Genomic DNA, 11,771 nt, shown 5'->3' on the forward strand with positions numbered 1-11,771 from the left:
CGGGCGGGCTTTTCCTCGACGCGGGGGACAGAAGGGGGAGGCTGACTGAGGCAGCAGCCAATCGGCGGAGGGGGCGGGAGCCTCGAGGAGGCGGAAACCAATCGGCGGCCGGTCCGGCTCTGAGGTAGCGACCTATCAGTGCAGGGGGCGGGCCGTACGAGGAGCCAATAACCGAGCGGAAGCGGGCCTTCTCTTGGGCCAATAAGGGGCTGGCCCCGCCCTGAGGCGGTGGCAATCGGAGGTGGGGACCGGCGCCTCGCGGACTAACCAACCAATCGGCGGAGGGGGCGGGCCGCACGAGGAGGCAGTAACCAATCGGACGGCGAGTCAGCCCTGAAGCGGCGGCCAATGTGAGTCGAGGCCGTCGGGCGGCGGGAAATGGCAGAGGCGGCTGAGGCGGCTGAGGCGGCTGAGGGCAGTGGCGGCGGTGGCGGCGATGGCGGCGGTCCGGGTCGCGCGGCGCTGTTGGCGGCCGTGGTGGACGCGTTCCTGGAGAAGCTGCTGGCGGCGGGGAGGTGCGGGGCGGCGGGGCGGCTGGGGGTCGGGGGGGGTCGGAGGGGTTTGAGGTCCGCCGTGACGCCCCGGCCCGCCGCTGCCCGCCCCGCAGTTACGAACGCTTCGCTCACTGCTACCGCCGCTTCTACCGAGCGCAGCCCCACGTGACCCGCAGCATCCACGAGCAGCTCCTGGCGCAGCTCCGAACCGCCGTTACGGTCCGGGGAGGGGGGGGGGGCGGGAGTTGTGGGGTTGGGGGGCATTAAGGGGATGGGGGGGGGAATCTGGAGGGGGTTGGAAGGGTCTGAGGGGATACGGGGGTCTGTGGGTATGGGGGGGGTCTGTGAGGGGTCTGTGGGCTTGGGGGGGGAGGATCAGAGGGAGCGGGAGGGGTCTGGGGGGGGGATATGGGGGTCTGTGAGGCATCGGGTTTGTGGGGATGGGGGGGAGGGTCTGTGAGGGGGGCAGGGGTCTGTGGGGGATATGGGAGTCTGGGGGGGAGATATAAAGGTCTGTGGGTATGGGGGATCTGTGAGGGAGGGGTCTGGGGGGGGTCTGGGGGTCTGTGGGCATGCGGGGGTTTATGGAATGGGGGAGGGATCTGGGGGGGTGGGAGGGGTCTGAGGGGGGATATGGGGGGTCTGGGGGGGGATATGAGGGATCTGGGGGGGATATAGGAGGTCAGTGAGGCGTGGGGGGATTGTGGGGATGGGGGGAGGGTCTCAGGTGGGGGTCCTGTGAGGATTGGGGTGGGGGATTTGTGGGGTCTTGGGTCGATGTGTGAGTGTGGAGTGGTCTGTGGGGGTGAGGAGGGGGGGTCTGTGGGGGTGATTCTGTGGGGGTGGTGTGGGGAGCGTTGTGGGGTTGGAGGAATTTGTGGGTATGGGGTCTATGGGGGGGGAACCGTGGGTGTGGGGTCTTTGTGGGGGGTGGGAGGGTCTTGGGGTGGGGGAGGGAGTCTGGAGGGGGGGGAATCTGTGGGTATGGGGTGTGGGGGGGGATCTGAGGGCATGGGGGGGAGGACTGTGGGAGTGAGGCGAGGGGTTCTGTGGGCATCGGGGGGGTCTTTGTGTGAGGTCTGTAGGGGGGGGGTTGGGGTCTGTGAGCATTGGGGCTCTGTGGGTTGGGGGGTCTGCGTAGGGGAGGGGGTCTGTGAGGCTGGAGAGGGTCTGTCGTGGGGGGGGGGATCTGTGGGGGAGGGGAGGTGGCGAGGAGGGGGTCTGTGGGGTTGGGGGGGGCTCTGCGGGGCCGTTTGGGTTTGGCTTTGCATCGTGTGCGTTTGTCCTACAGGAGGAGATCCAGGAGGTGAAGAAGGAGGGGAACCTGGAGGAATTGTTCCGGGCGCTGGATGCCATCGTGGAGGAATCGAGGGGCAGCGAGGAGCCGGCCTGGTAGGGGGAGAGAATGGGGGGGGGGGGCTGAGCTGCTGCAGGGCTGTGGGGAAGGAGCTGGGGGTCCTGGTGGGGGTCCGGTCTCACTCAACATCCTCATCAGTGAGGGGACGGCAGGCACCCTCAGCAGGTGCTGAGAGGTGAAGCTGGGAGGACTGGGGAGGGGGTGTGGGGTGACTGGGGGGTGATGGGCTGTGCAAGAGATGGTGGGAGGTGGGGGGGGTGGGCAAAGGGGGTGATGGGGGGAGACAGGATGAGTTTTGGGGCTGTGTGGTGTGAGGGGTGATGGTGGGAGATGGGGGGGTGGGCAAAGGGGGCGATGGGGGACTGGGTGGGTTGGGGGGCTGCACAGCTGGGGAGATGGATGGGGGATGGGGGCAGCGCAGAGGGGGAGATGGGGGGGACTGCATGGGTTTTGGGGCTGCACGGTGTGGGGGAGATGGGTGGGGATGGGCAAAGGGGAGATGGGGGCACTGGGTGGGTTGGGGGGCTGTGAGGGGCGATGGTGGGAGATGGGTGGGGATGGGCAAAGGGGGCGATGGGGGACTGGGTGGGTTGGGGGGCTGCACAGCGGGGGAGATGGGTGGGGGATGGGGGCAGCGCAGAGGGGGAGATGGGGGGGACTGCATGGGTTTGGGGGCTGCGCGGTGTGGGGGAGGTGGGGGGAGATGGGTGGGGGTGGGCAGAGGGGGTGAGGGGGGACTGGATGGGTTTTGGGGCTGTGAGTTGTGGGGGAGATGGGTGGGGGATGGGGGTGGGCAGAGGGGGGGATGGGGGGGACTGGGTGGGTTGGGGGGCTGCGAGGGGGGATGGTGGGAGATGGGTGGGGGGTTGGAGGTGGGCAGAGGGGAGATGGGGGGACTGGGTGGGTTGTGGGGCTGCACAGCCGGGGAGATGGGTGGGGATGGGGGCAGCACAAAGGGCGAGATGGGGGAGGGGACTGGATGGGTTGTGGGGCTGCGAGGGGCGATGGTGGGGGTGGGCAGAGGGGGGATGGGGGCGCTGGGTGGGTTGTGGGGCCACGCGGCGCTGTGACCCCGCAGGCGGCCCAGCGGCATCCCGGAGGCGGACGCCCGCAGCGCCTTGGTGCCGTTCCTGCTGAAGCAGCGCTGCTTCCTGAGCCGGGAGCTGAGCCGCGGCCGGGAGGAGAACCGTGCAGCTGCGGCGGCAGTGCTGGAGGGCAGGGAGCGGATTGCGGCGCTGCGGCGCGACATCGCGGAGCGCAGGGCGGCGTGGCAGGTGGGCAGCAGGGCCCCTCGTGCAGCGGGGAGCCGTCGGCGTCCCAAAAAGCAACGGGCGCCGCTGGGGGGCTGCAGGGCGATCCTGGGTAACGACCCCCTGGGTCATGGAAGACCACAGAATCCGGCTGTGGAGGAGGGGGTACTTGGGGGGGCTTGAAGGGCCGCAGGACCTTAGGATGGTTCACAACCCACAGTTTGTGATCTGTGGTTCTGTGATCTTCCAGGACCTCCCCAAGCCCAACATTTTGTGATCTGTGGTTCTGTGATCTTCCAGGACCTCCCCAAGCCCAACATTTTGTGATCCTGTGGTTCTGTGATCTTCCAGGACCCCCAACCCCACCATTTTGTGATCCTGTGGTCCTCTGGTCTTCCACGACCCCCCCTCCTCCAATATTTTGTGATCCTGTGGTTCTGTGATCTTCCAGGACCCCCCCACCCCCAATATTTTGTGATCCTGTGGTTCTGTGATCTTCCAGGACCCTCCCACCCCAACCACTGAGTGAACTCATGGATCTGTGGTCTTTCACAACCCTCCCAACCCAACCATTCTGCCACCCCGGGGTTCTGGGACCTTCCACGTAAGCACTGTGTGATCCCAAGGTTCTTTGGCCTTCCAGGACCCTCAACCATTCTGCACAGTTGGGCTGAGATGGTCCTGGAAGGACGTGGAATCGTGGAGTCACAGCACGATTGGATGGGGAGGGTGGTGGAAGGCCACTGTATTGTGGAAAGGTTGCATTGGGAAGGTTCTGGAAGGCCCAAAAACATGGAATCACAGAATGGTTGGGTCAGGAGGGTCCTGGAAGACCACAGAAGCACGGAATTGCAGCACAGTTGGGTTAGGAGGCCACAAAATCATGCTGTGGTGGAATGGTTGCCTTGGGAGGGGGTTGGAGGGCACAGAACCCTAGGAGGGCAGGGGTGGGAGGGTCCTGGAAGACCAAAGAACTCTTGGCTCACTTGGGCTGCGAGAGTCCCTGAAGGCCACGGAGTCACAGAACGGTTGGGGTGGGAAGGTCCTGGAAGGGCACAGAGCCACGGCAGCAGGGCAGGCTCAGGCTGGAAGGATGCTCTGCGCTGCCCTGCAGCCCTGTCCTTCGCCGGGAGGCAGCGGGGTGCGAAAGGGCCGGGAGCTGGGCAGCAGCGAGGGGGGCGATGGGGCTGGGGGGGGGGGGGGGGTCGGCCAGGAGGGGGGGGGGGGTCGGCCGGGGGGGGAGGGGGGGGGGTTCGGCCCCAGTGAGGCCCAACTGCAGCGCTGCACCCTGGGGGGGTGCAGGAAAGGAGCGGGGCTGCAGGACGGGGTCCAGAGGAGGGCAAGGAGCTGAGAGAAGGGGGGAGCGACCCTGCTGCAGCCTGCAGTGCCTGAAGAGCGGCTGGAGGGGAGCCGGCTTTTCACTCGGGCAGAGAGCGAGGGGGGAACGGATTGCAGGTGAAGGAGGGGAGGTTTGGCTGGGATGTCGGGGGAAGCTCTGCAGAGAGGCTGCGGGGCCCCGTCCATCCCTGCAGGCGGTCAGGTGGGATGGGGCCCTGGGCAAGCTGGGCTGGCGGCAGATCTGGAGCTCGGTGGCCCTGCCTGGGGCAGGGGATGGAGCTCAGCGATCCTCGGGCTCCCTTCCGACCCGGCCATCCTGCGGCCCCTGAAAGCTCTCGGGTTCGGAGGCGGGCGCCCCTGCAGCTGCAGGCTTTGGGTCGGGGCTTTCCTGGAGCAGCGCAGCAGTTTCGCATCCCGCAGGCGCTGAGCCGGGAGCAGCGGGCGCTCACGGCGGCGCTGCAGCCGCTCCAGGAGGGGCGCACGGAGCCGCTGGGCGCTGACACCGGGGGACGCTGACGGCGCGTCGGGGCCGTGCGTGGAAAGCGAAACCCTTCGGGTTCACCGCGTTTGGGCGAAGAGAAGCGTTGGAAGAAATAAAGGAAGGTTTCGTGTCTCCTGACTTGAGTTCATCCGGGGGGACGCGGCGGTGGGGATGTGGGGCAGGGACCGAAGCGCGGCCCCTCGTGCTGTGCGGCAACGGGGCTGCGGGACATCGGGAGCTCGGGGCCGAAGAACCTCGGGGGGGCAATGAGTGCAAACCCCCCCCCTCCCTGCGCGTCCTGCCAGCGGAATTCTTAGAAGCAAAGCAGCAATTTCCGCCCGGCTCAAACCGTCTGCAATTACAGCCCGGCGCGGGCTGACGAGCGCTTTCCCTTCGTCGCAGCCAAACGCTGCCGGTGCCGCTCGGCCTCCTGGCCGTCGCACTCTGCACTTTGCGGTCCGTCAGACAAAGGCTTTGGTGCAGCCGAACCTCCGCCCCAAAACCTCCGTTTCCGCCGCTCCCGGATGGGTTGGGACGCGCAGCGCCCGCGGTTCGGGGCGGGGGGAAGCCGGAGCAAAGGCCCCCCCCCCCGGCTTCGGCCACGGCAGCGGGGATGGAAGAGTGGAAGAACCCCGGGCGGCCCAAACCGCAGCCGCTGCCCGCCGGCGGATGTGCTGGAAATAGCGCTGGGATCGGCCGGGGGGGAGCCGGGGGGGCGCGGGGTTCTATAAAGGCGGTTCGGTTCGGGGCGCCGCAGCGGAGCTGCACCATGAAGGCCGCGGTTCTGCTGCTCCTCGTGGCGCTGCTCGCGTTCAGCCTCTGCCACGGCGGTACCGGGGGGACGCAGAGCTGCGGGGACGGGATGGGAATGGGGGGGACGGGGGTGGATGAGGGAAGGGGCAGCGGATGGGGCGAGGGGATCACAGAATGGCCAGGGTTGGAAGGGACCTCAAGGGTCGTGAATCTCCAACCCCCCGCCACACGCAGGGCCACCAAGCTCCACATTTATTTAATGCCAGCCCAGGCTGCCCAGGGCCACGTCCAACGTGGGCTCGAACACCTCCAGGGGTGGGGATGGATAGGGGAAGGAATGGGGGCAGGGGATGGACGGGGCAGGGGACGGGGATGGAGGAGGGAGGGAATGGGGCAGGGGATGGGGCACAGAACAGGGACGGATGGATGGGGCAGAGGATGGGGATAGGATTGGATGAAGGAAGGCAGGGGATGGGGACGGATTGGGGAAGGAATGGGGCAGGGGATGGGGGAGGGAATGGGCAGGGGACGAATGGGGCAGGGGATGGGGACAGAGGAGGGAGGGAATGGGGCAGGGAATGAGGCACAGAACAGGGATGGAAGGATGGGGATAGGATTGAATGAAGGAAGGCAAGGGATGGGGACGGATTGGGGAAGGAATGGGGCAGGGGATGGGAGAGGGAATGGGGCAGGGGATGGGGACGGATGGGGACGGATGAGGGAAGGAGCGGGCAGGGCCGGATGCGGCTCAGCACCCATTGGCTCCTCTGCTCTCACAGCACCCGACGGCTCCGATGCTCCCAGCGCTAAAGGTGGGTGCTCACGGCACGGTGCCACCCGGACCCCCCCCCTCACCCCCCACTCTGGGGATGGGGTCACCCACCCCCTTCCCCCCCTCTGTGCCCGCAGCTTTCATCTCCCACCGCGCCAGCGCCGAGATGGTGCAGAGGCAGAAGAGGAATTTGGCCCTCGACGGGTAACGGCAAAGCCCCTTTTTGGGCACTGCGGACCCCCAGCGGCCCCTCACAAACCCCAATTTGGGGACGGGACCCCCCCTAACCTAACGCATCCCCCCCCTCAATCCCTCCGCAGCGGCATCGCCGGAGCTCCGAGGGACCCCCTGGAGTCCAAACGCGAGGTGTGCGAGCTGAGCCCCGACTGCGACGAGCTGGCGGACCAGATCGGCTTCCAGGAGGCGTACCGCCGCTTCTACGGCCCCGTCTGAGCCCCTCACCCCCCGGGGCTCCACACCTCCCCCCCCCCTCAGTAATGCTCCACTTCCCCGCGAAGGACGGACAGAAATAAAGGCACGGTGCAGGGCACGGCGGCTCCTTCCTGGGTAGGGGGTGTGGGGGTCTATTGTCGCACTGGGGGCGTCAGCACTGCAGCTCAGCCCCATAGGGGCTGCCTGTCTCCAAGACCCTCCAACCTCCAACCCCCCCCCCCCCTTCCTCCAGCCCCCCTCAATTTCCCTTAGCCCCCCCCGTCAACCCCCTTGCATGAAGCTGCAGTTCATCTGGGGGTTCACAGAGGCGGGGGGGGTGCGGTGCAGCCTGAGGGGTTCCACATCCCCTCCTCATCCCCCCCCCCCCCCCCCATAGGGAGGAACGACGAACACCGAGCTGAGCGTCACGAAAAGGGAAAGCAAACCAAAGCGCAGAAACACACAGCGCAGTACGAGCAGCACTCGCAGCCTTCTTTCCCCTCCCCTGCCCCATGTTTCGCTCTGCTCCCCATAGTATTGAGGGGGGGGGGGGGGGAGCCCGCAGCCGAGTCCTGAGTGCAGAGTGGGCGCAGCGCAGCTCAGCACAGAGCTCAGCACAGCGAGGCTGCGGCCATCGGTGCCCATCTCCTCCCCCCCCCCCTCCATCTGCCCGTCCCAGAGTGGCAGCGATGGGGTTGGGGGGCTCAGAAAGCTGCAGCCCCCTCCAATCCCCCCCCCATAGGCACGGCGCACTTTGACATTCCAGCGCCGCTCTGAAGGTTTCCTCCTCTCCTTTGTGGCCACGCGGCCACCCCACAACCCAAAGGGGGCACGGAGGGATGGGGACAAAACAGCGACAGTTTTGTGGGTGCCACCGCGGGACCCCAAAGAGCGCAGCGCCAGCAGCCCCACAAACTCTGCTCCCCAATGGCAGCGCAGGGGGGCAGCGCTCCCCCCCTCAGCACAACGGAGCAGCGCAGAGCTGCAAAACCGAGCTCAGAACCCACGGGGGATCCCTTCGTTCCCACCTCAACCCCACGGCGCGGCTGCGACCCAACGCCACGGAAATGGGGGCTGCTTGGTGGGGCTTTACCTGAAAGGAAGGGACGTCCCGAATGCTGCGGTGCAACACGAGGTGGGGGGAAAAAATGCGTGCGGCAACGTCGCTCCGACTGCCTGCACGGCGCTCCCCTCGGCTGCTGCGGTTTGCACTGAGGCTGCAGGAGCTTGCATTGCTGCTGCAGGAGTTCACGCTGCTGCTGCTGCGGGAGCTCGCGTTGCCGCTGCAGGACTTTGCACTGCCGCCGCTGTTCACCCGAAGGAGCCGAAGCTGCCGGGCGCCGTGTCTCAGTGCGATGCGCTGCAGCGCTGCTCCTGCTGCCCCCCCGGGCTGCCCTGGGTTCCAGGCGTGGGGCACGGGGTGCGGCGCAGGCAGGACGGAGCTCCCAAAGCCCTCGCGTGGGGAGCTGCTCTTCTGGAGCCGCGAGGGGTCCCGGCCCGGGGAACGGGCTCCTGGAGATGGAAGAGGTCCTTGGCGCGGGGATGTTCTCCTCTTGGAGCTCGGGGGGGAGGGGGGGGACCTTCGCACGGGGAAGCGCCCCTCTCGGTGCTGCGAGGGGTCCTGAGCGAGGGGAATTGGGCTCCTGGAGCTCTGGGATCCTTCGCGTGGGGAATTTGGGCTCCTGGAGCTCTGGGATCCTTCGTGGGACGCCGCTCTTCTGGAGCCCCGGCTCCCCCAGCGCCGCACGCCGAGCGCTCCCTGCCTCTCTCCAAGCGCTGCGTTCGGCGGCTCGACCCCCGTGGAGCTGTGAGGAGCCGGGGGGGGGGAGGGGGTCTGAACTGTGCCCTCCCCCCCTCCCCCAACACGGTGATCTGGCAGCCAGAAGGGAGGACGGCTCCGGGTTCCTCCATCCATCCCCCCTCCGCAAACCTCACGGTGAGGGATTTTCAGCCACAACGAAAACGAGAAAAAAAAAAAAAAAAAAAAAAAAAAAGAAAAAAAAAAAAGAAAAAAAAAAGGAAAAAACCGAAAGGAAAAAAGAAAAGAGGCGGCGGATCCGTCTGCAGGCGCCCGCTGCTCCCATCCGTCCCTGTGTTGGGAGCCGAAGCGGCGGCCGATCCCGCGCTGCTCTCCATCCCCCTCCGGCAGCTCCGCTCTGCTCTCCGGGGCTGAACGCTGCGAGAGGGGAGGGAGGGGATGAGGAGGGGGGGGGGGAGAACGGGGGACAGGGAGCCCAGCGCCGCTCCTGGAGGCTCCCGGGGGGAAAGAAAGAGTTGCCCCCAAAACTGCACTTCTAACGCCAGCTCCCCACCCCACGCTGCACCGTCGCTTCTCCTTTCCTCTCCCCCCAACCCCACCGGGTCTCTGCTTGAAGCCACACAGCGACATAAAGCAAAGGAGGGAAAGGAAGAACTCTGGGCTGGGGCTGCGCTGTGCGCCGACCCCAAGGGGTTGGGTTTTCTCTTTTCCCCCCACCCCCTTATTATTACTATTATTGCTACTCCTTTCTGGTTTGATTTTTGGAGGTGTTGTTTTGCTATTGCTGTTTGAGGCCCCTTTCTTTACGAGAAGGGGGAGAGAACAGGGCCAGCCGGAGCATCAGATGAGGAGGTGGGAGCCGTGCAGCAGCAGAGGGGCTGCAATGCGATGCTCCTGGGGTCCCTGCCAACCCGAGCCGTCCTACAGCAGCCGCACCGACCTGACGCCCCGCTGAACATCAGCCCATCTCTTTCCACTGCTTGTAGAACTCCAGGATGTTCTTCACTTCCACGCTGGCGCCGGCTGCTGCTTGGATGGCAGACTGCAAGAAAGCAGCACCAGGATGGCACACAGCAAAGGGTCCAGGGCTCCCAGGCACGGCCAAGGGACCCCCACCATGGCCAAGGGACCCCAGCCACAGCCAAGGGGCTCCCAGCCACAGCCAAGGGGCTCCAGGCACGGCCAAGGGACCCCCACCATGGCCAAGGGACCCCAGCCACAGCCAAGGGGCTCCCAGGCACGGCCAAGGGGCTCCCAGCCACGGCCAAGGGGCTCCCAGGCACGGCCAAGGGACCCCCACCATGGCCAAGGGACCCCAGCCACGGCCAAGGGACCCCAGCCACGGCCAAGGGACCCCAGGCACGGCCAAGGGGCTCCAGGCACGGCCAAGGGGCTCCCACTTCTTGTGTAGGGGCTCCCACCTGCACCAGAGGGGCTCCCAGCTCCAAATTGAGTTTGGGGGACCCAGCACTGTGATGGCACAAAGCACCCAAGCCCCCCATTGCCAACCAGCCCTGCTGGGCAGCACCAGGGCTCAGCACAGCCCTGTGACCGACCTGCATGGGCGCTGAGAGCGCGCTGGGATCCTCCAGCTGGAAGCCTGTGATGATGGTGACCATCCCTGTGGTGTCGTCGTCGCCGCTGCTCTGGGACACCGTCAGCTGCTTGCAGCTGTCCAGGATCTTATAGAGGTTCCTGCCACGCAGATGGAACCGATGAGAGATGGAGGAGAGGTGGTTTCCCTGCACAGATGGCTCCCAATACACCCAGGGAACGCGGGGCCGGAGAAGAGATGGCTGGGGGTGACCTCACTGCAGCTTCAGTACTTAAAAAGCAATCGCCAGCAGGAGGGGAATCGACTTTTTCCTCAGATAGAGGGCAAAGGGATGGGGGGAAAGGATTTCAGATGAAGGAGGGGAGGTTTGGCTGGGATGTCGGGGGAAGCTCTGCAGAGAGAGGCTGCGGGGCCCCGTCCATCCCTGCAGGCGTTCAGGTGGGATGGGGCCCTGGGCAAGCTGGGCTGGCGGCAGATCTGGAGCTCGGTGGCCCTGCCTGGGGCAGGGGATGGAGCTCAGCGATCCTCGGGCTCCCTTCCGACCCGGCCATCCTGTGATCCCACTCCCCTGCCTCTCACTTACCACGCATCCAAATCTTGTCTCTTCAATTTGTGCCTCTCAAAGCTCTTCCCGACGTCCCTCTGACAACGGATGTACCTAAGGAAAGGGGAGAGTGGCTGAGCTCAAAGCAAGCGTCCCACCAACAGAGCCAGAGCTCCGCAGCAGCTCCGTGGGCTCCTCCACCCTTTGCTCAGCCCCACAAACCCCACAAAGCACCCGGCAGCTCTCAGGTCGGTGCCGACGGAGCGGAGGCCCCTGCAGGAGCGCCGCAAACCCGGCAGCAGAGCCGCCAGCCCTTCAGCGAGAGTCGCTCTGCAGTTCGCCCCCTGTCGGCATCGCCCCCCATCCTCACCGGTTTCCCTTTTTAAACTCCGCCTCCAGGTAGCGGATGCCGTCCCGGGCGCCGGCGTTCTCCTTCTTGAGGAAATCCAAGCTGTCGATCACTGAAAGGATGCACAAAGTGGGCAGGGGGAGGGCAGGGGGGGGTCAAGGGGGAGTCGAGGGGGGGTCGAGGGGGGGTCGAGGGGGGGTCGAGGGGGGTCAAGGGGGGGGTCAAAGGGGGGGTCAAAGGGGGGGAGTCAAAGGGGGGGAGTCAAAGGGGGGCGGAAGGGGGGGGGGCCAAGGCGGAGTCAAGGGGGGATCAGGGGGAGGTTAAGGGGGGGGCCAAGGGGGGAGGGGAGCAGAGGGGGGGAAGGGGAGGGGCAAGGAGGGGGCAAGGGGGGGGTTGGAGAGGGGAAAGGGGGGGGGCAAGGGGGAGTCAAGGGGGAGGCAAGGGGGGGGGGTCAAGGGGGGGGGGGGGGCCAAGAGGGGAGGCCAAGGGGGAGGGCCGTGCCCCCCACGTGCCTCCACAGGTGCAGGAGGGGAGGCACGCAGAGCTCCCTCACCTGCCCGCGGGATGATGATGATGAACCTCCCGCTGCCGGCCAGCTGCTTGACCACGGCCAGGTGCTGGCAGAGCGCCTGCGCATCCAGCACGAGGTATGGAGACATGGCTGACTGCGCCTTGGGGCTGCTGCAG

At 66.5% G+C, this 11,771-nt stretch overlaps 4 protein-coding genes across 5 annotated transcripts; 2 read left to right on the plus strand and 2 right to left on the minus strand.

Moving 5' to 3' along the window:
- Nucleotides 1-53: 53 nt before the first annotated feature.
- PMF1 (polyamine modulated factor 1) lies at nucleotides 54-5,054 on the plus strand. 2 transcript variants are annotated; one of them, XM_052670815.1, is made up of 6 exons: nucleotides 54-515; nucleotides 608-713; nucleotides 1,786-1,886; nucleotides 2,930-3,125; nucleotides 3,745-4,056; nucleotides 4,144-4,226. In XM_052670815.1, the coding sequence occupies exons 1-5, from the start codon at nucleotides 379-381 to the stop codon at nucleotides 4,036-4,038; spliced, it is 834 nt and encodes a 277-aa protein (XP_052526775.1). In that variant the 5' UTR covers nucleotides 54-378; the 3' UTR covers nucleotides 4,039-4,056; nucleotides 4,144-4,226. The 2 variants fall into 2 exon arrangements, with proteins under 2 accessions (XP_052526775.1, XP_052526777.1); XM_052670817.1 differs by lacking the exons at nucleotides 3,745-4,056; nucleotides 4,144-4,226 and adding an exon at nucleotides 4,860-5,054 and having other exon boundaries at nucleotides 57-515.
- A 258-nt stretch (nucleotides 5,055-5,312) lies between these two features.
- BGLAP (bone gamma-carboxyglutamate protein) lies at nucleotides 5,313-6,985 on the plus strand. The gene is made up of 4 exons (XM_052670819.1): nucleotides 5,313-5,750; nucleotides 6,453-6,485; nucleotides 6,583-6,649; nucleotides 6,766-6,985. Exons 1-4 carry the CDS (start codon nucleotides 5,534-5,536, stop codon nucleotides 6,896-6,898), a joined length of 450 nt encoding a protein of 149 aa, XP_052526779.1. The 5' UTR covers nucleotides 5,313-5,533; the 3' UTR covers nucleotides 6,899-6,985.
- Nucleotides 6,986-7,258: 273 nt separating this feature from the next.
- LOC128074732 (carbohydrate-responsive element-binding protein-like) lies at nucleotides 7,259-9,266 on the minus strand. Its single transcript, XM_052670790.1, has 2 exons — nucleotides 9,236-9,266; nucleotides 7,259-8,807 (listed from the first exon to the last, which is right to left on the minus strand). The coding sequence occupies exons 1-2, from the start codon at nucleotides 9,264-9,266 to the stop codon at nucleotides 7,582-7,584; spliced, it is 1,257 nt and encodes a 418-aa protein (XP_052526750.1). The 3' UTR covers nucleotides 7,259-7,581.
- On the minus strand, nucleotides 8,707-11,755 carry LOC128074738 (nonsense-mediated mRNA decay factor SMG5-like). The gene is made up of 6 exons (XM_052670818.1): nucleotides 11,638-11,755; nucleotides 11,106-11,196; nucleotides 10,775-10,849; nucleotides 10,193-10,331; nucleotides 9,577-9,678; nucleotides 8,707-9,053 (listed from the first exon to the last, which is right to left on the minus strand). The coding sequence occupies exons 1-5, from the start codon at nucleotides 11,741-11,743 to the stop codon at nucleotides 9,595-9,597; spliced, it is 495 nt and encodes a 164-aa protein (XP_052526778.1). The 5' UTR covers nucleotides 11,744-11,755; the 3' UTR covers nucleotides 8,707-9,053; nucleotides 9,577-9,594.
- Between the last annotated feature and the right edge of the window lie 16 nt (nucleotides 11,756-11,771).

The sequence above is a fragment of the Tympanuchus pallidicinctus genome, unplaced genomic scaffold (assembly GCF_026119805.1).
Source record: "Tympanuchus pallidicinctus isolate F22 unplaced genomic scaffold, pur_lepc_1.0 scaffold97, whole genome shotgun sequence".
Classification (NCBI taxonomy): Eukaryota; Metazoa; Chordata; class Aves; order Galliformes; family Phasianidae; genus Tympanuchus; species Tympanuchus pallidicinctus.